The 27,263-nt window shown below is 41.5% G+C and overlaps 1 protein-coding gene across 5 annotated transcripts in view; it reads left to right on the forward strand.

Annotated features, from left to right (window-relative positions):
* LOC134205688 (PH and SEC7 domain-containing protein) overlaps positions 1-27,263 on the forward strand; it is a 338,134-nt gene that overhangs the window by 287,719 nt on the left and 23,152 nt on the right. For 4 of the 5 annotated variants that reach the window (XM_062681206.1, XM_062681207.1, XM_062681208.1 and 1 more), the window contains 9 exons: positions 9,911-9,964; positions 21,108-21,652; positions 21,749-23,068; positions 24,160-25,034; positions 25,095-25,288; positions 25,381-25,573; positions 25,638-25,846; positions 26,096-26,490; positions 26,549-26,686. In XM_062681206.1, the coding sequence (XP_062537190.1) occupies positions 9,911-9,964; positions 21,108-21,652; positions 21,749-23,068; positions 24,160-25,034; positions 25,095-25,288; positions 25,381-25,573; positions 25,638-25,846; positions 26,096-26,490; positions 26,549-26,686 (3,923 nt within the window). The remainder of the gene's footprint in view (positions 1-9,910; positions 9,965-21,107; positions 21,653-21,748; positions 23,069-24,159; positions 25,035-25,094; positions 25,289-25,380; positions 25,574-25,637; positions 25,847-26,095; positions 26,491-26,548; positions 26,687-27,263) is intronic. The other variant, XM_062681209.1, reaches the window with a different exon arrangement.

Genomic DNA, 27,263 nt, shown 5'->3' on the forward strand with positions numbered 1-27,263 from the left:
CGCAGATATCGATGAGGTGGTGTCTTGGAGTAGCGGTGCAGACAATGGAGGTAGAACGAGCTTGGCTGGTTTGATAATTTTAGCATCATCATCGGCCATCGATGCGATGGCGGCGGGCGTCTACTCGACAACTTATACAATGGCGTCGTTCACATGTTTCACTGTTCCATCGATCTAACTAGTAGCGCTGTTCGACGGCCACCATTGAACGACAGTTTAGCCTACGATCACGTGACGGTTTCCGACAATTTCGCGTTTGCGTACCGTCGCGACTACATTAACGATTTACTCGTCGCCAATTTTATCATGAAGTGAAAGACGATATAACTTCACTTGGTATTAATTATATTTAACTTAAGGCAATACAATGTGACCTTCTATGATCGTGGCTAGATAGAGACTCACCGTTCTCGCTAGATCGTAAGTAGAATGATCGCTTTATCTTCGTATTATTTCGTGTATTATCGTGTGTGGATTACATTGCGGAACGTTTTAGCAAAAATGTATTTTGGTTTATAACTATACAACACTGGTAATTTGGCTGAAAATAATCGTTTAACCGAAAAGATCATTTGACCGAAAATGCCGTTTGGTAGGAATGGTAATTTGGCCCGAAAATGCCCTTTCTGCAAAACAACCCTTCTGGCCGAACGGGATTTTTAGTCAAATGACCAATTCGGCTAAACGTCTTTTAGACAAAATGATCAATTTACCCGAACGACACTTTTCAGAAAAGGTTGCAGAAAATACATTTTTTGGCCCAAATTTCTTCAAAATGACATTTTTTACCAAACGGCATTTTTGGTCAAATGATCTATATTCGGTCAAACGACTTTTTCATCCGAACTTCATGTTCAGCCAAAAGGCCTGTTAGGGTTAACAAATTTTTACAAGTCCGGCCAAATTTTCCGTTTGGATGTACATTGTTTTCGGCCTAACTACATTTTCGGTCAAACCAGTTCTGACCTGATAAAAGTTTCCATGAAATGTTTAGTTTTGATAAATGGTACCAAGCTAGATGTATCTTGGCCTAAAGGCAAGTATTGACTTAAAAATAGAGAGGCTACGGAGTTTTGTTCAATGTTCAATTGACAAAAAGACCATTTCGCCAAACAAGTGGCAATTTCTAACCATATTACCAGTTCAGTACGTGGTTACGTCATTGAAATTTGGTCCGAAGGGTTGAACCAAATGACATTTTCAGCCAAATGGCCTATTCCGCCAAAAAACTATTTCTGCCAAAAGACATTTTTGGCCAACGATCATTTCGAACCGACAACCTGTTAAGCCAAACGGCTTTTTCGGCCAAATTACCAGTTCGGCCGTCTGTCGCTTTCGGTCAATGGAACTTACCAATAATATTTATTCGAAAATAGAAAAAAAAATTCTAAAGAAATCCTCAAAAATTCCGAGCATTTTTACGATGTTTTAAAGTTGATTATGCCAAACTAGCCGTTTAGTGATGAACTTCTCCCTGCGAAAAAATCACTCTAATGAAGAATAACAAAAACTAACAATCTCAATTAATCTAGATTGGGGAATTCAACGTTAAAGCATCTCTTTTACCAGTCTGTGTGAATTTCAAAGAATACTCAACAGAAGCTCAATAGGAACTTTCCGTGGATATTCCGAATATTTTTCTGTAAAAATTCTCTTCATCTTTTCTGTAGAAACAACTTCTCGTGAAAACCCTGAAGAGATTCTCATGTAAATCCCAAACAATTTTCCTTGGTAAATCCAAAGAGCATCTCTTCGTAATTCCAAAGAGTTCTCGAAACTTGAAACCAGTTCCCGTGGAAAATCTGAAGGTAATTTTCAAATGAGTATTCTGGAAAAACTTGAAGAATTTCTTTGGGAAGTTCATCAAAAGATTCTCCCGTTATTGTCTTGAAAATATCCAAAACTAGCGACAGAAACTCAGCTTTGCCCGGGTATTTAAAATGTTGTAATGAACTATTTGTAGCCCCGCACTCTAGATCGATTTCCGTGCGTTTGTTTTGTTTTCCTCAACAGCTGACCCAAAATAGTATTGTAATGTTTTTTACATTTCCGCGTCAAATTCACCAACTTTTTGTATATACAAACCAAAACGAATCGATTAGGAAAAAAATCTTACAAATCGGTCAACCCGTTTGCGAGTTTAATCGTCAGGAAGGGAAGCTCAACTCATTTTTATTATATAGAAGAAGAAGCTGAACATTTCAGCCGAACGAAACTTTCGACCGAATGTCCATTTCGGCCAAATGGCCCTTTCGACCAAACGACTATTTCGGCCGAAGGACATATTCACGATTTTTTCAGCCAAAGGAACTGTTCGACCAAATGACATTCTTGGCCAAATAACTTTAGGCTAGATATCCTAGCAAAGTCTGAAAACATAATGAGACATATTTTGATTTTGACATTAAATTGATCACTTGTCATAAGACGAGTTAGTACAATCCTATTGAATTCCACCACTTAATTGTATCTTGACAGATACGTATTTCGACCTCAACAGTAAGGCCGTCTTCAGTGTCTCGTACTTGACTCGACTTCGAGTCATTCCAAAGACATTCCACTAAAAAGCTCAAAATAATTTTCTTAATTAAATTGATTCATAATTTACCATTTTGTATGGAAACCGAGGTTGTCTTTATACTTATTTCCACCAGTGTAGATCAGCGGCGTGACAAATTTTAAACAGCGGCGCGCCGATGCAAAAATGTCGGCGGCGGTGGCGTGCCAAAAACTGTCGGCGGCGGCGGCGCACACCTCTAATGAGAAGGAAAGGAAGAAAAAATTCCAATATTCATCTCACTTTTCACTTCTTAATACTTGGTCCTCTTACTTCTCAGTTCTCACTTCACTCTTCTCACTTTTCACTTCTCACTACTCATTTCTCACCATTCACTTCGCACTTCTCAATTTTCATTTCTCACTTCGCATTTCTCACTTCTCATTTCATCCACTTCTCACTTTTAACTTCTGACCTCTCACTTTTCACTTCTCAATACATTCTTCTCACTTCACACTTTTCACAATTTTTTCATTTTTTGCTTTTCTTTTCGCACATCTAACTTCATAATTCTTACTTCGAATTTGTCACTTCTCACTTCTTATCTTTAACTTCTTACTTCTCATTTCTGACTTCTTACTTCTCACTTCTCACTCCTCACTCCACAGTTCTCACTCCTCACTTTTCACTTCTCAATTCTTACTTCTCATTTCTCATTTTTCACTTATTACTTTTCACTATTCACTTTTTATTTTCTATTATGAGATGTGCGAAATGTCTCATTCCTCACTTCTCGTTGCATATTTCATGTAATTTGTTACAACTCATTACTCACAACATAAGTATTTTAACTTTTCGGTCAAACGGCATTCGTCCAAATGGCCCGACATCGTATATATTCAATATTGTGCATGTGAACTGATTGTGACAACATTGAGTTAGCAAGGTGAAAATGCTTTGGAATATTTCTTCGACTTAGAGAATAGCGAGAAAGGAGGTGACGCAGCTAGCAAAATTCAAGGGACTTTGAATTTCATCGAGTAAGAAAAAATATCGAGTTACAGAACATCGTGTTAAAGAGACTTCACTGTATATAACTCGAGAATAGTTCGTCCGACCGTTCTGGTGTCTTCAACAATATACTAGGGAAAAATATGCACTCTTGAAACTATTGACTTCCTTAGAAAAGAGATTTTCAAACAAAATATTTCTATATGTTGCAATGAATTATTGCAGAGTGGGTTGAAATGGAAAAAAATGATGAACAGTCAATAATTAATTACAAAATTCTAATAAAAAGTAGTGTTTCGCCTAAACTCATATAATCTGATGTCAGACAATGAAGAATGCTGTTTAAATTAAAACAAAAAATAGAAAAATTAGTCTGAAACTCGTTTTATGCATATGCACAACATGGGATAGATTTGTTTCGGAAAAGGTATTGCAGGGCAACCACTTGGAATTTGATTCCACAAAACCTGTACTCTAGACAGGTGCTTTTCCTACTAATCTACGAAGGACCTCCGCATCTTAGCGGGTGCTGCAGATGAAACCAAATCCGAGCATCAAGCACGTAGCCGAACTCTCGCAAACCATTTTCAGAAATGACTCTCTCATATATATATTTTTACAATGCCAACCAAGTAGAATGAGTAGAAATATAGTTTATTTACAATATAGTGCACTTCTTTAATCTCCATATATTCGGCAACAGACACCACAATCACACCATCTTGCTTTACAAAAGGCAACTAACGCCTGAAAACGATGATCAAGGGGTGCGATAATTGTAAAAATTACACTAAATTATAAAATTCTAACGATTTGAATTACAACTTTCAAAACTTTTTTTTTTCAAAGTCAGCAATTAAAATTGTCGTAGAATGATGTCTAGCATATTATTTCGACTTGTTGTACTCCATATTGCATCATGCTTTGAAACACACCTCGGAATGTCTTTTCACTACATTGTTTACCTTTTTTGGCACCGCGGAGCTACTGTGATGCAATGAAAATAAATACTAAGGTATGGAAATCCATATATTATGTGCGTGCCTTTCGTGTATGACGAAAAAGCTCTCATACTACTACATTTGAACGAGCTCCGTGAAGCCCAAGGAGCAAGACCTAAGATGACGCAGTTCAGGAAGATTGTGTGCGTGAATTTGACGAACGATGGAGAAATGTCAAAATAACAATAATATTAGCCATGCTGCCTACGTCACTATTTGTGTTTATATCTAAACGGCAATGAAAAATCGTACTTTTTTAAAGTTTTATCGTGTTTCGCGTGTGATTTATTTATATAAATATGTACGTCACCATTTGCTGTTTACATTTTCCATCATCCACTAATACATCCACTTCTTCCTCCCCATCCATCTATTCTCATTGACTGTGGTGTCTCTCGAAATCAGCCAGAGCGGACCATATTGGTAATATAGTATATTTGATGAGTATTGTCTGGTTCCTACACACTTGCTTCGCCAGTAACTGTGCTCGATGAAGTGGGGTTGTGTGAGGTTGTGCCAGTTGGTCGTCAGATCCCAACCCAACCACATAAGCGTAGCTTAGTAGGGAAGGGACCTCTCTAGCGTACTGGTTTCGTGGGATCAAACCTCACGGAAGGAAGTGGTTACCTTCCAATACCTTTTTCTAACTAAATCTATCACATGTTGTGCATATGCATAAATCGAGTTTCATGTATAGTAATTAATAACCACTCCGGGTGGCCTAATACCCGGAATATAGGCAATTAACTTTGAATGATTGGGGGTCCCTTAGCGTAGTTGGCGGACGGTCATGGCTTCGATTCCTAGCCCCTCCACCAAGCCCTTGTCAGTCGCCTGAGGTGCAGCCCAAACTGTGGCGTTTTGGAGTGCGCGTATACCGACACGGCTGCCCGATGACGGCTGACAAACTGTTCTTCTCGGAGACATTCCTCCAACGTACCGGAGACATTGTTGTATAATATTTTTATTCTTCTAAATTTTCTCGGGATATTCTTTGAAATTTCCTTGAAAATCCTGGAAAAATTCTGCGAAATTTTCTCGGTAAATTCATTTGTCATTTTCTCAGCATTGTCTTTGAAATTTCCTTGGCAAAATTTTCTAAATTTCTTTGAGAAATTCTTCGGAATGTCCTTGAGATTTTTTAAAAATTACTTTGGAATTTCCTTAGGAAATTATTCGGTTTTTTTTTCGGGAAATTCTTTGAGAATTCCTCTGAAAATCCTTATTGAAATTCGGCATTTCCTCGGCAAATGTCCGGCTATTTTTTTCTGAAATTCTTCGGAATTTACTGACAATTTTTTTGGAATTTCTTCGGCAAATTCTTCAAAGTTTCTTCGGCAAATTCTTTTGTCAAAACTTTCTCAGCAATGACTTCGGAAATTCTTAAAAATACCCTCAGAAAGTTCTTCAATTTTTTTTTAGAAATTTACTTGACAAATTCTTTGGAAGTTTCTCGGAAAATTCGTTAAAATATCGTCGACCATTTCTTCGAACTTTGCTCGGTAAATTCTTCGGAATTTCCTTAGCAAATTCTTTAAAATTTCATCGTCAAATTACTCGGAATGTTCTTTCTTTGCAATGTCCTCGAGAAATTCTTCGGGATTTCCTCGGCAAATTCTTCGGGATTATTTTGTAAATTATTTGGAATTGCCTTTCCTTTGAGAATTCTTTGGTATCAACTCGGAAATTCGTCAAAATATCCTCGGATTACTTTGGACTTTCTTGGATAATTCTTCTGAATTTTCTCGGCAAATTCTTCGAAATTTCCTCGGGATATTTATCGAAAGTTTCCGCGTTTCCAAAATTTTCTTTTGTCAAAACTTTCCCTGCATTTTTTTAAAATTTTCATCGTCGAATTCTTCGGGATTTCATCGGGAAATTTGTCGGTCTTTCCTATATTGATGGACCAGAAATAGAGTATCAAGTGTTCTTCTGGTCAACAGAACAGGAAAGGGAGTGTGCCTCAAATGTTGCTAGATACCAAAAAGAAATCTACATCTCCATGATTATCGTCGGATGAATCAAATGATGATGCCTAATTATTAAAATATTTAATGATAGCATTTTTTTCTATTCAAAGATATCAGAGCGATGAAATGCATTTTAAATTTAAGTTTCTAAAAACACCTCACTTCAAAGATCTATTTGGTGCTCGGTGGCTCATGCGTATGTATTATCCTTTGCTCCGGTCGAAACAAGCGCGATCTTCAATAATTTGCAGCAGCCATCGCGTAAGTACAGAGTGCTGCGCGTCCGTTCAGTCGTCCAACATGCAATAATTGCATGTTCTCCTCCGTTTTCATATGCCACCGGGCGTACATGGTTCAACTTTTTTCTCGTGACGAGACAGCGAATTAGTGTTATTTCCCATCCCATAGATCGCTTCACTTACCAAAGTGAATCCAGATAAATTATCCTTTATAACTAAAACGGTATCCTATCCCAAGACAATCGTGGAGATGCAGAGGTATACTCGGTCGGTCTCTAGAAGCAACGAGAGTCGGACTAACAATTCTATGACCGTAAGGACATGGACGGCGCAGTAATTGACTTTAAATATTTGAACTCCCGAAACGTGTTCATTAAGAATGAGTAGCTAAAGTTATGTCCATTTAGAATCCGGAATCACTTATTGTATTGCAGCGGTACGGAAAGTGACCGCTGCAAGAATTCTTTTACAGCGGTTTGTCTACCTAGGCGCCCACCTGCTGTGGTATAAATTTCACGAAGTTTCGTGCAGCGTGTCAAAAACTATTCCAGATGGAAGCCGAAAGGAGAGAAAAAAGTCTGCACACCCACGTTGATAATCCTGTCATCGACGATGGAGCCTACGTCAAAATTGATTTCGGACAGCTTCCTAGCCAAAAATTCTACATGGTGACGGCACGAGGAGTAGTTCCTGCGAAGTTTAAGTTTGCTTTTTGGACAAACTTGTAAAAAAAACGGATGAGATCGTAGTGTGCTGAGCTACGAAATAGACGTGTTTAATTTCTAGTTGTCAATTTTCCTCGTTTTTATGATTGAGAAATATTAAAATTTTAAAATAACTCAAGAAAGAAGAGCTGCCGATTTGGAATATTTTTTTTCAAAATTGATCGCATCACAACCACTGTATTTTGGCACCCTTATGCCTAGAAATCAGATGCCAGAAGCTAAGATCCGTATTTCCATTTCGGCTTATGGGTTCAAGACATCGGAGAACTCGTGCTCTTGGTCGTCAGAAGTATGACAAGCATCAGAAGTATTTACTATACGGGAAGGATATGTAGGATGATAAGATTCAGTGATGGTCACGGTCATATGCACATTTTTTCCTGTTCGTTGGTTCTTGAAGGATGCATAACATCAACGATAATCATTACATCATGGAGTTGATTCGAGAACATTATTAAATATGAAACTGAAATTTTCATTGAGATAATCCAATTAAACTGGAAGAGCAGAAGCCTTGACAATAACAGCTACCGCAGCTAGGAATCCCACGAGAGACTTCACAGTACCCAAACGACAACAGTTCCGATGGAAGTAAAGAAGGATGTGATTCATGAATACGTCGATATCTTATTGGACTTGTTACGCCGGGTGCTACGCCCTGTTTAAGCCTGGAGCTATTGACGAACTTAACTGGTGATCACGTTCCATGTATTTGCTTTGTTTTCTTCAATCGCTATATAAAATTCCTGAAATTTATCACTAAATACGTACAGGGCATCGTTTGCTTCTATTGCCGCGGATATTGTGGTCCCAGGTATCCGGTTCAAGCTTTAGTAAGCAACGGTGGCTCTTCTCTACCTTTTATTCCCTGAGTAGTTAGTACGAATAAGGGCGTCCTTGTGAAGTTTTACTGTACCTGTTATGAAAAACTAGTACATCCCATTCCCTACACTCGCTGAAGAAACTTGTCTTGTTTCAGAAGTGAATCCCGTTTGTAGTACTAGTCTTCGTAACAAAAAGGGCACCATTACGGAGCATGAGATCTGATCAAATTATTCGTAGTACTACTTGACCAACACCCCCAGCTGGGTGAGGGGTAGAGGATGACTCACACACACACACACACTTGCAAAAAAAACGGATGATTTTGGCAAGGGATATGCAACTGTGGGGCATAGACCTAAGTGTTTGTGACGAATAAGACGATGGACTCGAAGCTGTACAAGGAGGAATGTCTCAAAAACCGTCGACCTTCCATAAAGCCCATAAAGGTCCCGAGAAGTTTTGGCCAGATTTGGCGAGTTGCCACTACAGCCGGATAGTCATCCAGTGGTACCGCGATAATAACGAAGATTTCATCGATAAAAACATAACTCCACGCAACTGCCCACAGCTCCGGCCCATCGAGACATTTTGGGCAGTAATGAAGCGGAAGTTAAAGAAAAGTGGAAAAAGTAGAAAAACAGCTCGGGACGCGACTCAGATGACCAAAATGTGGAACAAATGGTCGAGAACCGCTGACCTAAGAAATTCTTCGGATTTTCAACCGGGGAATATTCACACGACAATCTTTGTAATTTCCAAGAGAAAATCCATTTACAGCAAATTCTTCGGATTGTCTACGGGGAATTCTACGGATCCCAATTAATAACTTTTCGCATTAAAAGGCCAAGTTTGAATCGTGCAACATATCGATGTTACGCGGTTAAATTACACTTGTAAACGCGTGATAAGTCAAATTCGCTTAAATTTTGAATGGTTGATACGTGAACTATGAAATGATGGCCAGTCTGAATGAAATGGAAGATTTACAATTAAGACAAAACATAGTTAATTTTTTTCACCCTTCAAATAATTATTCTAAACTTTTTGAGTATTCTTCTTCTAATTGGAATTACATCCCCCACTGGAACTTTGCCTCCTCGAACCCTAGTGTTCATTTAGCACTTCCACAATAATTAACTGCGAGGTTTCTAAGCGAAGGTACCATTTTTGCATTTGTATATCATGCGGTCAACACGATGATACTTTCATGCACAAGGAAATCGAGACAATTTCCAATCAGAAAATTGCCTAAACTGACCCCGGGAATCGAACCCATTCACCCTCAGCATGGTCTTGCTTTGTAGTCGCGCGTCTTACCGCTAGGCTAAGGAAGGCCCTTTTTGATTATTGGCTTTCAATGTCAACATCAAGTATGAATTTGTATACCTTGTTTGGCAAGCAAATTGACGTTCAATTCCTACAATAAACGAGTTTTTTTTTTACTTCTTGCCAAAACCTTGCTTGTTCCTCTACTGATTAGGCTATCGGAGGATTCGATTCCAGCAGCTCGTTATGAGAAAATGGAAAACAATCTGAGCGCGAGTATTTCCCAACCGAAAGTCATCATTGTACTTGCCCAAATGTATGTGCTTACTCAAATATCCATTAACTTTGTGTTTATTTCGTTTTTTCTCTATTGCAGTGCTAAAATGCCTCCGGCTATCGACGGATCCAGTTACGCTAGAGCTGAAAAGAGGTCAGTATCAAATGATTTCATCTTCGCTTAAGAGAGCCCTGCTGCGCGCAAAACATCAACATCATCGTTAAAGCATTATCTCGAAAATCACGCAAAAAATCGAAAACTTTCATGTCTTTGACCTTTGTGTTTCAGTTTTTTTTTCAGTTCATCATATCGTGCTCATCTGCCGATGTAGTAGATTAGTGCTAATTTTTACTGTTGTTTTCGTGGATAATTGCATTCCATGCTGACTGTGTGAAATCATTCAAAACCAAGAACAACGCCAATCTGTGAAACTATTCAATTGCCAATTGTGGTTTTAAAAGTTACATCCTCCATTAAATTCATATAGAATAGAAGGTTTATCTGAAGATTGATTAATCAAGTTTTAACCACCTATAGAAGATTGTCTAACAACGAGCTATAGAAAAAGGTTCAGGATGTCTTTTTCTTTGTATATTTTCAGAAACATTTACCAGTTTGTAATCAATCAAAGTTTAGTTCTATAAAGGGGTAGTAAGTACTGATGGCTGAATTGTTTTCGGAGTTGTTTTTGGTTCAATAATAGATAATTTCGATTGTAGTTAGATTTAGAATGGCTCATGAGTTTCTAATCTGTTTGCATGATTGAATCACTGGTTGGCAAGTGCAGTGGTGTGCCTTTGTTAGAATTGCCGAAAGTGATCCGAAAGTAAGTAAGAAAGTAAGAAAGTAAACACACAAGCTCAGAACTAGCGTCGGATGGGACTCTAAACCAACATAACACTATGTTCCACTGCGACAGGAGGTCGACGCAAGTCCAAGGACCCGCCCATCACACACAAGCTAACGAAGATATGACACGATTCAGTCCGTAAAGGTTCACGCGACGAAGAAAGTAGTACGGTTAAAAGCTCGGACGTCCGCCGTAACTTTAGCAATAGATTATAACCATGTTGCAGTTTGCTTGCGCTCAATACTTTTCACGGTATAAGGTAACCAACTTGATTTGGACCCCTACACATTTTGGACCCTCCTGGCGACATTTTCTTGATTCCTGAACTAAAATTAATGTCGCTGCTAATTTCCCCATTGGCTTCAGAAAAATAATATTGTTCAGCATCTGTCTTACTGGTTTACCGTGTGAAAATAGTGATATTTGGATGAAATTTCGGGGAAATTATTTTGTTGAAGAAGGCGAGCGTTACAATGCGTTACGTTGCGTTAAAAGTACACATCACTGAAAATCTCAAAATGCACACAATGAATTTTTGTCGAAATTGTGAATTTAAATCGCAGGAATCTTCTCATTGATGCATGCCAATCGAATGATAAGACTTTTCTTCGGCTCAATTGACCAAGTTCAATTAGAAATTCGACTTTGAAGAGACTAAATTGGGGGTGTCCAAAATGTGTACATTTGGGGGTCCAAAATATGTTGCACTGTCCAAAACGAAGAATATTTCCATTTCAGAAAATTTCGAATTTCACCGGTTTATCAATAACTGAAGCCCATTTCGAATTTCTATTTCATAAATAAGACTTTCATCTTTGAAATGGTGTCATTTCCGCCCATTTCGAACCTGTATTTCAATTGATATAAGCATATATTGAGAAGCACTTCCTCGAGGGGTCCAAAATAGGACAGTTACCCTACAATTCGATACTGATTTTTGTTAAATATCTTGACTGTGCATAATCACACTTTTCGAAATGGACAAATTGATATGAAATTTGCGAAAAAGAATTCACGTGTCTTGGAGGGACTCGAACTCTCGACCTCCTACTCTCTAGCTGGGTGTGATAACCCCTACACAACAAGACCATTTTAAGGTGATTATAGAATGAAGCCAGAAATCGGTCATTTTGTAAACCACGTGCTTTTCCAATATTTTTTTCAAGCGCACGAGATGAAAGAACCATAACGCGTATGGGGTTGAAATAATGTTAGATCGTTTGCTTAGTTATGCTGAACAATCATAATTTGAGTTTCGGCACTGTACGAAAACTATTGCGCCAGATTTGGGCTTTTTGAAATGTATGTAGATAAACGTGTGGTGAATTTGAAATTCACCACGGGCTTCGTTCTATAATCACCTTAAGGTCATGTTTCCAGAAAAGCCATCAGAATCCGAGTACCAACCTCCACCGCGGTTAGCACCTTTCGGATGCTTGATTTTCACAATCGTCACATGCGCTTTACTGTTGCATATCCATGCCGCCCAAAGACCTCACCAAGTGTCCAGGATCCGATGCTTTTGCAAGCAATGAAACGATGTCGAAAAAGTAAAACCGGCGAAGGCCGCCAGCTGTTTGAAAAATGCCAGACGTCCTTGAATTTGAAAGTAAAAGAGGACCTTGGTGTCCACCCTATGCGCCCTAGTGGCTCTAGACTAGACCAACAGCTTGGGGTTTAGTTGAGGGCTAAGGAAATATGCGATTGGCACGAGTGATAGGATTTTTACATAGTTTATTCGACCACTTGGCTAATAACTAGCTGGTAACTTCAATGCGTTGAATTTTGTGGTAACTGTAATTAGATGGAGGAATCTTATATCAGATTATGATTTAATCTAAGAGGATTGGACTGGTCAGTGGTCATTAACACGTAAAAGACAAAGTGGCAGGGAATTGTAGCTATATTAAACATATTTATTTGCAAGGTCGTTAGATCGAAAACAGTTCAACGTCGTACCAAAACGCGACCAATAATTATTGAAATGCTTTTGAGAAGAATAGTTGCATACCATCTGTACATGTAGGATGCGCGCTTCGGATGTTTGTGGAACCAGCGAACAAGACCAGTTCAGGTGGAACACGCAGGCCTGGTAGCGGGTCACTTTTTAGTGACTTGGTCACTTTTTTCGGCCTAGTCACTAAAAAGTCTCTTTTTTCGACCTCAAGTCACTAAAGTCACTTTTTCTCGCAAAAAGTCACTATTTTCAACTATTTTGAAACTATTGACCAAGATTTTTTTATGAAACTTTATGTATCCATCGGATGATATTCTTCATGGCAGAAATGAAATTACGGATCTTGGAAAAAATGATCGCTCTGAAACTTCCCCATCCATTTAACTCGCTGCTCTTATTGGCATTTCATCAGTAGCTAGTTGAAGGTGTTTAACGTCACAATTTATAAATTGGTATATACAGTCATGTAAGCAGGTGACCTGTCGATTTCATTTTTAAACTCAATCTTTATACAGTAGGGGAAGGTGGGGAGACTTGACCTCTTGGAAGACATGCTTCTCCCCTGTTTTACCAAGAACTAAAGTAGTATTGTTATACCGTATTTGTATAATAGATCCTCTAGACAAATGATCGTTATGTGACGAGTTATTTATTTGATTGACAACCTTATTTACTCTTTTATTTTCGTGTTTTTTATTCCTCCTAAAGATGTTTTAGTGCCCACGCAAAATTTGAACAACTTCTCCCAATAATGACCAAATGCTATCATTTTTTCGCAGCACAAATCCATAAATATGCTGAATGTTCTTCATTGATAAAAATGCCAACATTCCACCACACAGAGATGTCCTACACAGTTGGCAAAAAATCTGCTCTTTCATTTTTCACAATTTTTAACAATCAAATAAAATTCATTCATCGAGTGTAAGTAACAGATGGATGTTTGAGTTTTCGAAATGTCAATTCAATCTAACAAAATGGTGCTTACCAAATACACGCGGGCTAGTATTATTTTAACAGATCAAAGTGACATTTATTAACGTAACGTATATTAAACTTTATGTCAACCCTGTAAAATCTTAAAACTTAATTTTCTTAAATTTCCACCGATAGAATATTTTGATCGCATGATTCCTGGATTTCCTGGAAGGGATGATTAGTACTAAAACCCTATGAAAACAGATAGGAGGCTCATCTTAGCTTCATAACATTGTCATTCCTGGTATGTGTGCGGTAGTCATCTATATAAAAATTGTCTAAAAATTCAAGAAAATATAATTTGTTCTCATTTTATTGTAACTGGGTTCGCTCTAAACAAAATTTATTGAGAAGTTATCATAGACAGGAGATCAAGTCTCCCCAATTTTGAAGATTGCATGCGCTATCGCTATCGTAGAATTCTTTGCATCTTTCTAAAGTAGGTGTTCAGCTAATCCAATGATCGTTATTTTCACTCAATCTCAAGAGAAGAGAATGCTCATTCACGCAGATTTTCGCCGAGAAATCATTTTCGGGAAAGAAAAACAGGTGTTATGAGTGATAACCATATTTTGCTCACTTCCAGCGGCGTAAAAATTTGATTTGCTTGCAAGACTACTCATTGTTTTGAGTAGTCCTGCTTTTGACTGATATTGAGTAAAATTTCCATGGGGTTAAAAGAGAGGGCAATACAATTTTACTTAGTCTCTGAGTAGATAAAGATTAGCGTGGTGAGTGAAAGATATGTTCCGCCACAAATAACGGAAAAATTATTCTCATTCGACCCAAAAACGCTTGATTTCGTCTTATCGAACTTGCAACTGAAATTGGAAGTCACTATTTGGTCACTTTTTCTGCAACTGAAAGTCACTATTTGGTCCCTTTTTTCGTCAGCTTTGGTCACTAAAGTCACTATTTTGAGTGGCTTCGGTCGCTACCAGCCCTGAACACGATTTAGGAACAATTCGTTAATTTTTTTTTTTTGTGACGACACACAGCTATGGATAGGACAAAGCTAAATGGATAGGACTTTTTTCGCGTACTGCGCATAATAGCTTTGCATAAACAACGTTTTAATTTCATGTAGTGAAGTAAGTTGTTTTTTCATCGTGTTATGCTCATCCTGTACATGTTAGCTTTTTATAGTTTTCATTTCGAGTTTTGTTTACCCATATTTACCGTTGTGCAGACGACTCATCTTAGTAATTTAAAAGCCTTCCGTTGTTCGTTTATAACTTAAGTATTTACTATTGAAAGGAGGCTTCCGAGCCTCTTGAAAGGAGGCTTCCGAGCATCTTGAAAGGAGGCTTCCGAGCATCTTGAAAGGAGGCTTCCGAGCATCTTGAAAGGAGGCTTCCGAGCATCTTGAAAGGAGGCTTCCGAGCCTTTTGAAAGAAGGCTTCCGAGCCTCTTGAAATGAGGCTTCCGAGCCTCTTGAAAGGAGGCTTCCGAACCTCTTGAAATGAGGCTTTCGAGCCTCTTGGAAGGAGGCTTCTGAGCCTCTTGAAATGAGGCTTCTGAGCCTCTTGAAAGGAGGCCTGAGCCTCTTGAAAGGAGGCTTCTGAGCCTCTTGAAAGGAGGCTTCCAGGCCTCTTGAAAGGAGGCTTCTGAGCCTCTTGAAAGGAGGCTTCTGAGCCTCTTGAAAGGAGGCTTCCTGAGCCTCTTGAAAGGAGGCTTCTGAGCCTCTTGAAAGGAGGCTCTGAGCCTCTTGAAAGGAGGCTTCTGAGCCTCTTGAAAGGAGGCTTCTGAGCCTCTTGAAAGGAGGCTCTGAGCCTCTTGAAAGGAGGCTTCTGAGCCTCTTGAAAGGAGGCTTCTGAGCCTCTTGAAAGGAGGCTTCTGAGCCTCTTGAAAGGAGGCTTCTGAGCCTCTTGAAAGGAGGCTTCCTGAGCCTCTTGAAAGGAGGCCTGAGCCTCTTGAAAGGAGGATTCTGAGCCTCTTGAAAGGAGGCTTCTGAGCCTCTTGAAGGAGGATTCTGAGCCTCTTGAAAGGAGGCTTCCAGCCTCTTGAAAGGAGGCTTCTGAGCCTCTTGAAAGGAGGCTTCTGAGCCTCTTGAAAGGAGGCTTCCGGGCCTCTTGAAAGGAGGCTTCTGAGCCTCTTGAAAGGAGGCTTCTGAGCCTCTTGAAGGAGGCTTCTGAGCCTCTTGAAAGGAGGATTCCGAGCCTCTTGTAAGGAGGATTCCGAGCCTCTTGAAAGGAGGCTTCCTGAGCCTCTTGAAGGAGGCTTCCAGAGCCTCTTGAAAGGAGGATTCCGAGCCTCTTGAAAGGAGGCTTCCGAGCCTCTTGAAAGGAGGATTCCGAGCCTCTTGAAAGGAGGATTCCGAGCCTCTTGAAAGGAGGATTCCGAGCCTCTTGAAAGGAGGATTCCGAGCCTCTTGAAAGGAGGCTTCCGAGCCTCTTGGAAGGAGGCTTCCGAGCCTCTTGGAAGGAGGCTTCCGAGCCTCTTGGAAGGATGCTTCCGAGCCTCTTGAAAGGAGGCTTCCGTGCCTCTTGAAAGGAGGCTTCCGAGCCTCTTGAAAGGAGGCTCTTAAAAGGGCCTTTCGATACTTCCACGGCCTCTTGAAAGGAGGCTTCCACAGCCTCTGGAAAGGAGGCTTCCACAGCCTCTGGAAAGGAGACCTCCACAGCCACTTGAAAGGAGGCTTCCACAGCCTTTTGAAAAGAGGCTTCCACAGCCTCTTGAAAGGAGACCTCTACAGCCACTTGAAAGGAGGCTTCCGTGCCTCTTGAAAGGAGGCTTCCGAGCCTCTTGAAAGGAGGCTTCCGTGCCTCTTGAAAGGAGGCTTCCGAGCCTCTTGAAAGGAGGCTCTTAAAAGGGCCTTTCGATACTTCCACGGCCTCTTGAAAGGAGGCTTCCACAGCCTCTGGAAAGGAGGCTTCCACAGCCTCTGGAAAGGAGACCTCCACAGCCACTTGAAAGGAGGCTTCCACAGCCTTTTGAAAAGAGGCTTCCACAGCCTCTTGAAAGGAGACCTCCACAGCCACTTGAAAGGAGGCTTCCACAGCCTCTTGAAAGGAGGCTTCCACAGCCTCTTGAAAGGAAGCTTCCACAGCCTCTTGAAAGGAGGCTTCCACAGCACAGCCTCTTGAAAGGAGGCTTCCACAGCACAGCCTCTTGAATGGAGGCTTCCAAAGCACAGCCTCTTGAAAGGAAGCTTCCACAGCCTCTTGAAAGGAGGCTTCCACAGCGTCTTGAAAGGATGCTTCCGAGCCTCTTGAAAGCAGTCTTCTGATGCTCTTAACAAACAACTTCCATGTCTCTTGAAAAGGGGTTTCCGAGCCTCTTGAAAAGGGGTTTTCGAGCCTCTTGAAAGGGGGTTTTCGAGCCTCTTTGAAGGAGGTTTCCGAACTTCTTGAAAGAAGGCTTCTAGAGCGTTTGGAAAGGAGACCTCCAGAGCCTCTTGAAAGGAGACGTTCAGAGCCTCTTGAAAGGAGGCCTCCGAGCCGTTTAAACAAGCTAAAAAAGACTCACTCATTTTTTTTTGCACGGGAAAGGCATCAAGACCGCTAGGTGCATAATTCAGGATTTTTTTTTTAGAATTTCGGCTCTGGTCGTCAAGAATTTGCTTCGTTATCATTCCCGCTAAAGGAATACTTCGACCAGTTCACTTGACACTGGAGCTCCCACAGATCAGATTCGGAGAAATCCCTGAATGGTTGATCAATGGGTTTGATCGAAACTCGATCATCCTCTCCTCATTACTCCCTTTGGCACTCGCGTCTTTGTTTCTTTCCAAAGAACCGTAAACCAATTTTTCTGAATAATTCGCCCGGTTTTATTCGGAACACAAACTGCCCACGCGACGAAAAAGATTTCGCCTTACTACGTTTCGTGCATAGACGGACACGGCCGAACACGTCGCGACGAAAGCTGCAACATAAATACAAGTGTAGTCTTTGTCCGGTCACGGACACTGGGGTTGATGGTTGGGCCAACTCCTTCCTCCTGAAGGAGTGCCAGCGGGAACCACAACAGACAATAGCTCGACAAATAGAAAATTAATCCATTAACACTAGCCTTGAGAAAGGCTGTTTGAGGAGAGCACCACGGCAAGAAAAAGGGAAGGTTTCACTTCTTAACTGACTAGTGTACTGCCGTTGGACGCATAAATGTCACATGTTACATTTTAACATTTTTGAGGTTTTGATGTGTAACGTCATAATTTCATACATATTTTTGAAATAATTTGTCAAAACAGAAGTTTTATTCTAGAAAATTCGAAAAAAATCTGAAGTCAATTTGTCACATTCGAACAAATGAACGCATACTTGACACACCAGGATAAATGGACGCATATTTGTCACACTAAAAAAGAGATACGACAACCACACAAAAAGACACATAGCACTGCGTGATGTGTTCTGAGGACTGTCCATAAATTATACCATGCTTTTAGGGTCATATACAATCCACGTGGATAGTTTAGAAGGGTGGCTGGTAAGTATGCAAGGTCTTTCCAGAATTTATATTGACGGTTGTCCATGAAAGAAAAGGGGAGGTATTATATTGTCTAGAACCTCTCAAAATATAACGTGAAGAAGAGAATGAAACTGTGACATTATTAAAATATTCAAGGATCATAAATATGGGATAAAGAGGACGATCAATGAAAAACGATTTTTCCTCTTCGGTAACAACAGGTTGAACCACTTTCATTAAAGAAGTTTTCTTTTCTTCTTCAATTCCTTGAGGAGCATTTTGCCAACGTACATTTGTTTCAAATCAAAATAGGATGAATCCTTTACAACCAACATTAATTCCTTCTTGGAAAACAACTAGCAGTATTTAAGGTCTTTACTGTTGATATTGTTTGCGTATCCAAGTTCCAACGACTTTTTTTTCAAACACCACTTTTCGCATGGAATCACGTACGGGCGTGGCTCGCAGTGGTTTATCGCATACTCCAAAACGGTGAGCATTGAAGAAGTCAGTTGCTTGCATATCAAGTACGTCAACATTGTTCTTTGCATTGCCAACCACAGACTTGAAATTTTCATAACTGACGACTCGTTCATGGCGCATTTTGGAATCAAACGCCGCATGGAAAAAGTCAGCGGCCTTTAACGTATGTCTCGATTCAAAGTTCTCTAACAATATGCGCTCGACCTGAATTTTATTACTGTTTATGAGTAGGGTAATGTGATGGAATAAATTCCAGTTCTTATTTTGCGAACAACAATTATCCAACCAAAAGATAATTGTCTTCAGGACAGCGTACTTTATATTAACTTTGAAGAAACAGCTAAGGATTTCGTTGGCTGTGCGACTGACTCGGACCAAATGCACGCAGACAATGGGAATGCTCGTATGTAGGGACAAACAGGCTCAAAGCTTTCATTAAAGACCAGCAGCCTTTAAGAGAAAATAATGCAAACAGAAAACGATCACCTTTTTTTAAATCGAACCCGAGGAAGTCCTCCTCCGATTCCGCGCCACTGGATTGTCTGTATTGGATATTCCATTCCCGGTTCCACTTCCACCGACAGCAAAAAATCACACCAAAGAAATACAATCGTCGCTCGCGAAATGTAAAAACAAATTAACAACAACTATCTCTTAGTTCACGGTGTGACAAATATGCGTACATTCTTCGCCTGACCAGTGAATTTCGCGGCATAAGTGTCACATTCGGGGTTTGATAGTAAAAACGTGGAAAAAATAGTTGTTTTTGGCAATGTTTCAGTCCAGCCCAACGAATATGAATATTATTTTATAGTTTATTGCGTTGAAGTCAATAAAAAAGCGAAATTTTGCGATAATAGGATGAATGCATTTTGAAACTTAAAATGCGTTTTTCTCATTTTTATCGTTTGTAACATGTGACATTTATGCGTCCGACGGCAGTGTATTGATCAATTGAATTGTAACATTCATGAATGAGAGTAATAGGAAAACCACACTTGTTATATAATAAAAAAAAATACTGCATCGGATGTAAAAGTCTCACTTACTGATGATAGAGGGCGTGGCTTCGGTTAAATGACGCTTGAGTGTGTTGGTCTATCTATGAAAGAAGCAAACCAAACAAACGACAGTGTGTGTGTGTATGTGAAAAAGAGCCCGAGAAGAATATTCTAAATCTGTCTAAAGGCGTAGCAACTTCGCAAATAGGCGCGAACAGTCTTCGATCCGGTTCGAAGGACCAAATTATGTTCGGACTCGGAATAGTCAGCGCGCTGTTTGTAAAAGTTATATTCGGAAAAAAATCACTTTGAACAACGCGAAATTTTAACACAAGTACCTATCACTTCTGTTTCTTATAGATATTAATTTTGCTTTATCACCTTAAGGATCACCTAAAGGATGACGTCGGAGTAGACGCGATCACGCGAAGCGAAACAACGCGACCGTGCAATTCGACAGTTTCAATGATAATAATTGTCATTCCTTTGCGTGAGTCGCGTCGCGTCGCATGGCAAATCACGTTTACTCTGGTAAGCAACTGAAGTTAGCGTTCTGTTCGTGTGCTTTCATAGAACGAGAATAATGCCGTGCTCTAAGTTGGGTGACTGTGAACATCATCATCTGATAATCAATCAGTGGCGTTCTAGTATTTCGCCGTATGTGGGGGCAATTTACGATGCGACACCGAACATTATATGTAATTACCTCGAAATAATTATCACCCAACCCACGTTAAATAATTATGATTTAAGTTGTAATATATAACGATCGGCGATGATTGATAATTGTTTGAACCGGTCTTAGAATAATAAATTTGCATTCTGCTGACCTCAATCAAGCCGTCAGCAAAATTTTCGGCAGCAACATGTCGTCACTATTGGAGCTTATCACCCGGCAACGGATTAAAGGCTCCGAATCTATACTTTGTTGAGGCTACCGTGCACCGGTCGAGGTTGTTTTGTTTACATATTATACCTCATTGGCCACAGTGCCGATATCTAACTACGCACTGAGTCTGCCCCAAAATGCAAAGATTATCAGCCACCCACGATTTTACAGCGCTTATGGACAATACGGTGTTTGCAGTGACAAGATATGCACGCTGATAAGAAAACGAAAATAGAGACGAACATACGACTGACTGTAGGCGTTTAGTTTGCAGACAAAGAACTTTTATAAAATATTTGATCTTATGGGAGACATTCTACTTCCACATGTATTATGGCCTTGATGTAGAACAACACATTTTTTCCAATGTATAGAAGCGAATGACTTATCTAACGAGCACTTTCAATGCTGCTGCTATCAGTAATTCCTCAGACGCGTACATAATCACAGTAGAAGCATGACCTAGTCAGTACATTAAATTATACAATTTTTGTTTATCCCAGTTTCTGTTTCTTGTATGCTCTCTCAGTAGAACTACAAATTTTAGTTTTATCGGGACAAGCTTTGGAATATTGGTCGCAAAATGGATCTTACAAGTAGCAGGACCAGTTTTGTTCTAGCAGATTCAAAATGTTTTTCAAACTTAGACGGTAGATGCTAATTACAATATGCTTCAATCAAATTTGATAATTTAATTTTCTCCTTCGTGTTTTCTTTTGCAGACCCCAAAATCAAAGCTCACGTCCGGAAGTATCTGGCTTCAATCAGCAATCAGCACCCGCATTCGGACGGTCACCTTTCGCAGAGTTCGAACCCCTCCTCGCCGACACACCATCGCCATTCGCCAGCTTCCCCCCTGTCCGAGCGAGGCCCCAGTCGGATCCAGCCACCGTCGATAACACCGAGCCGGTACGGCCATCGAGTCAGTACGTCCGATCCGGCATGTCGACCCTCGCGGATACCGCAGGCCGTACAGGCGAAAAACTCCTGGAGTGCACCGCAGTCGCCACACGGTCTGAAGCCGCCACGCTCGTCGCTGATACCGACCGTTAACGGGGGAACGCCACACCAGCAGCAGCAACAGCAGCAGTATTCGACAACGAATTCGTCCTCGCCGTTCTTCCGGCAGGAGCACCCCCACCAGAACCCATTCCAGCAGCAGCAAGTACCAAAAAAAGGCTTCGAGGCGTACATGATGACCGGCGATTTGATTCTGAATCTCTCACGCACGCCACAGAGTTCAGGAATACTGCCACAAGCGAAAAAGGTGCGTTTATTCTCATGGTTCTTATGACACAATCAATTGCTACAATTATGATATTTTTTTTTAAATAAATTTCATGTCTACCCTTTACGTTTCCAGATCGACAGTTTACGGGATTCGCCTAGTCATCGAGCCAGTACGAAGCGGAAAAACGGTGCTATTGCTCCGCACGCCAAGTGCGATTCATCGCCATCATCGCCAAGCAGCAGCAACAGTAACAGCTATTCGGAGCACAACGACACCAACCACAGCGGCATCAGCAAACAGCAACTTCAGCGCAGTCTGCCGAGGGACCATTCCTCCAAGAAGAGTCGGAGCCAACAGCTGCAGGACGAGGATCAGAACGATCAGAACACGGGTAGTTCCATCGAGTCGATAGTGAACAGCAGCAGCAAAAAGCTGAGCGGTAGCGGAGGAAGCAATCACAACAATAACCACAACAACAACCGGTTTGTGGAGGAGGACGAGCGAGAGCTGGTGAATTCGTCCAAGCATAGCAGTAGTGAGGCGGCTGGAGGCAATACCGGACGGACAATCGGTAGTATTAGCAATAGCGCTGGAAGTAGTGTAGACGCAGCGGACGAAGAGGAGAACGCTGACGATTTGATCGATCTGAGAAGCATTCGAACAAACACTAGTGGCTGTGTGTCGTCTTCGTTGCTCGGGGAGCGGAACTCTGCCAGGCGAGACGTTCGCCCCGGGGGACAACAGGACGGCAGTAATAATAGTGTCACCGTTCAACCAGGATATTCCGTTGGGTGCGATAGCGTCGATAGTAGCAGCGCAGCGGCCACCAACGGTGATCTACGCCATTATCACTCCAAGGAACGCAGTAAATCTTCCTCATCAGCAGCTTCCTCCGGTGGCGGAACAACGGTGAAGAGCGAAAGTTCACCGGAAATGAGCTACTCTGTGCCAACTTCGCCGACATCGCTGTCGGCGGCCCCAATTCTCGAAGGTTACGCATCTTCACTCAAAAAGAGAGATCTATTGCTTGCAAACTCAGTGCCGACTAGTCCGGAATCCGGAGCGCAGGAAATCGTACGACGAAGTAGTAGCGGCCATCACCATCAACCTCACCTCCATCACCATCATCACCAGCAGCAGCAGTATCATCATCACAGTAGTAATAATCAATCGTCCAACAGTGGTCCGGTTGGCCATAGTTCCAGTCTCATCAGTGCCAGTATCAGCGCCGGTGGTGGTGGTGGCGGAGGAGGAAGTAGTGTAAGTGCAGGTGGTGGCGTCGTGCGGAAGTGCGACGCTGCAGGTTTCCGCACCAGTAGGTCGGAGGATCATTTGCAGCAGACCCAACGGGATGGCGGAATCGGAGCGCTGGTGCCAATCGAAATCGACGAGGATGTGAACAGTTCGCTCAATACGCTGCTGGATACACGGCACGACTCGGAGGAATCGCAGGTAGGAATTCTAATCGCTTTTGAAACATTTCAAATAAAGAACTAAAGACTTTTTGACATTACATTTGGCATAATATGTTGGGTACCTTGGCATAATCGTTGGAAAATTTTTATCAAATACAGTGGACCGATTGGCATAACGACCATTTGTCATAATTCCCACAACAAATAATGTGAAGCATATGAATATATGATTCCATATGTAAAAGTATATATTTGTCCGGACACAGAGTAAGTAATCCCTTCTTTAAAAGCATGCATTCGTCCAAAATAAGGCAATAGAGTATATGACCGCTTCTTCAAAAGCACGCATTTGTCGGGAATAAAACGAAGAGTATATGATTCCTTTTTCAAAAGTATGCATTTGCTCAAGATGAGGCTGAAAATCAGATAACTCATCATTCAAAAGCACGTTGTTGTCCGGAGTAAGGTTAATTGCATATGATTCGTGCATATGAAAAGTACGCATTTGCCCGTAATAAGGCGAATGAATAAATTGCTCCTTAAGGACAAGCCTTCCCGAATCCAAAACTAAAAGCACTCGCGTTTTCAAAGGCCCCATTCAGAACGTATGGTATGCGGTGCAGCAAAGCTGGAATAATAAAAATGATAGTTGTGCGTGGCTCTGGTTTTGAATGGGTGCCCTTAAAAACGCAAGTGTATTTAGTAAAGTGTAAAGCACGCGTTTGCCTAGAGATTTTATAATTCATTCATTTTTTATGACAAATGATCATTAAATCAAATGGTCTTAAAATTATTATGATCATTTTTGTTTTTATGCCAGTCGGTCGTTATGCCAAGTGGTCTTTATGCCAAATGGCATTTTATGCCATTTGGGGTAGCCACGTAAATGAATTCTGTAATCTGTAGATTGTTTTAGAGTCTACCATCCTTATAATCTGCCGCATTAAAAATAATTCTTACAGAAGCAGGGTTTCTGTTTCTAAGTCAATTTATTAGAGAAGTGAAAAAGTGATTTCATGATATCTATGTTTTTTACTTTATTGTTTGACCTACCTATTTCGGGTCTGTATATTAAATTTACGATAACAAATACTGAAAGCAATGATTTATTGTTTTTTTTTCTGATAGGGCTCCGACCATGATCGAATAGTGTGGACATACAACGCGCCGGTGTCGCAAACGAACGGAGCAGGTACGGGCGGTGGCCCGGCTGGTGTGATAACATCTCCGATCTCGCACTCCAGCTCGATGAGTTCCTCGCCGCAGCGCTCGGCAAGCGATAGTCCGGCTTCGCCAACATCCGTGTCTTCGTCTGTGATGTCCTCGTCGGGTGGATCCAAAGGTGCCAACGATCATACCCACAACGGGTACAGTAATAGTGGCTTCGAGGGGGGCCGAGGCGGTAGCGGTACCCACAGCAATCTGCAAAGCCTTAGCTGCCCGAATGGAAGCGGTCCAGGGGGAGGAGGAGGCATGGACCAGAGCGTATCGGAAGCAGTGTCGAACATCTCCAGTCCGGACTACCAGGACGAACACGACCTGCTCAGTACGCGGGATCTGGCTGCGATGGCCATCAGCGATCCCAGTGATTCCGACTCAACGATATTAGTTTCGGAGACAACGCATCGAGTGCACGATAGAGATCGTGACCGTGATCATAAGATTGTGATACAGGTTAAGGGAATGCAGCAACAGCAGCAGCAATTGTATAATCAGCAACAGGAAAGTTCGCGGTATTCCGAGCTGAAGGATTCGGAAGACGAACTGGCCACACTGACCGAAGAAATGCCTACGATGTTCTTCGGGCAGGACGGTCAACTGATGTACGGTGGCCGGGAGTCCTCGCCACCGGTATCGGACGATGGTAGCGATGTGGATTCGCTACATTCATTCCATTACTCGCCCAAGGCAGTAGATCTTCCATCGGCCGAGCGCCTGGCAAAACGCTTATACTACCTAGAGGGCTTTAAGAAGAGCGATGTCTCGCGACATCTCAGTAAAAAGTAAGAATATTTTATAGTTATTTAAGCTGCTTGATCCTCTAATCCGATCTTGAATTCCAGCAACGATTTTAGTCGTGCCGTAGCCGATGAATACCTAAAGTTTTTCCTCTTCGAACGGTTAACGCTCGATGAAGCTTTGAGGCTATTCCTAAAGCAGTTCTCCTTATCTGGAGAAACGCAGGAGCGCGAACGGGTGCTGGTTCATTTTTCCAAGCGCTACCTAGACTGTAATCCGGGATCTTTCAATTCGCAAGGTATGTTTTGATGTTTTTTTTTATCCAAAACTTATGGAAATTAATGTTTATCGGTTGTTCCGGGTTTAAAACCATTATTTTTCACATTACAGATGCCGTTCATACGCTTACATGTGCAATAATGCTCCTCAACACGGACCTACACGGGCAGAACATTGGCCGGAAGATGACATGCTCGGAGTTCATCGAGAACCTGAGCGAACTGAACGATGGTGAAAATTTCCCCAAGGATATCCTTAAGCAGCTGTATCAGGCGATAAAGACTCAACCTCTCGAGTGGGCATTGTAAGATCTGCATTTCATTCTATAGTTGTTAGCTTGATTACCATTTTTTCAATCGTTTTATTAGGGATGACGAGTCACCCGATCAGCAGAAGCTCGGCGGTGGGCGCAACGATGGCACCATGGGAGGCAATGGCGGTGGTGGCACTGGCGGCAGCTTACAGGGTCCTCCAGTGGGACCGAATCCTTTCCTGGATCCTCCTCAGCCGGCGGCCATCGAGTACAAGAAGGGCTATGTGATGCGGAAGTGCTGCTACGAGACAAACTACAAGAAAAGTAAGTAAGGTGCGATTGGCTGCCATCAGCGTCCAATCGGAGTTGTACAGTAGAATTTTGGTTGCCCTGCCCTGGTTTGAATCCGACCCTAAATACTTCAAATACTACCTTTATTTAAGACTAAAAAACTTACACCGTAGTTAGTAGAGTTATTGATGCATGCACTAAAATACTAATCTGCACCCGTTTGGTTTTGAAACCACTAACTCGTTCGACCACGCCCATTCCACAGTCACGCCTATGACGCAGGTTGTTGTGCTTTCTTTACAGCGCCCTTCGGGAAGCGTTCGTGGAAGATGTTCTACTGTACGCTCCGGGATCTGGTGCTGTATCTACACAAGGACGAGCACGGCTTCCGCAAGAACCAAATGTCGGATAATGTTCACAATGCGATTCGCATCCACCACGCCCTGGCAACGAAGGCCAGCGACTATACCAAAAAGCAGCACGTTTTCCGATTACAAACGGCTGACCAGTCCGAGTACCTTTTCCAAACGAGCGACTCCAAAGAGCTGCAGTCGTGGATCGACACGATTAACTTTGTGTGCGCGTCGTTCTCGGCGCCACCGCTGGAGGGGGGTGTCGGCAGCCAGAAGCGATTCCAGCGGCCGCTGCTCCCCTGCACACACACGAAGCTTCTACTGGTGAGTGATTAAATACACAAATACACAAATGTGTTCATACAATCATTCTGTTTTGTAGCGAGAACAACTTGTATCGCACGAAGAGCAAGTCAATAAGCTGGAGAACCTTTTGGCTGAACACAAGCGGTCAACCATTCCAACCAAGGGACTGGCACTGCAGAACTACAAGGAGAAGGAGGCTTATTTACTCTATGAGGTATGTTCACTAAGGTTTCAATTTTCAATGGTTTTCAATCTATGATATGGTATTTGGCATTGGCGTTAATAAGGGGGGCTTAGCCCTCCCTAGAAAAAAATAGCCCCCTCTAGGATTTCAAAAGTTAGTTGGCAGTGATATCCATTTTCAACATATGGCATAATGAATTACTGCAAAAGTTTGAAGACAAAAGTGTTATCTCCCATATTCACCTTATCATAATGAAATGAGTGGAAGAGAGTCACCAAAATATCAATCAGCACGGACTGGAGTTACAGTTTTCCAGCAAAATTCCGCTTGCCTAGCAGCTTAATAATTTCCACAATTCCCATCAGCATCCGAGAAAGAATTTCCTCAGAATCTAAGAGGAATTACCTTTAAGAATTCGAGAAGAATTCTCTCTGAAGACCTCTGAAGAATTTCTTCCAGAATCATCGAAGAATTCCAACCGGAATCCAAAAGAATTCACACTGGATTCCTTTCAGTATTGTTGAATCGTTCAAAGATTTGTTTCGGAATCGTTCGGAGATTTGCTCCGGAATTCCTTGACGATTTGTTTTAGAATACTTCGACGATT

The sequence above is a fragment of the Armigeres subalbatus genome, chromosome 1 (genome assembly GCF_024139115.2).
Source record: "Armigeres subalbatus isolate Guangzhou_Male chromosome 1, GZ_Asu_2, whole genome shotgun sequence".
NCBI lineage: Eukaryota > Metazoa > Arthropoda > Insecta > Diptera > Culicidae > Armigeres > Armigeres subalbatus.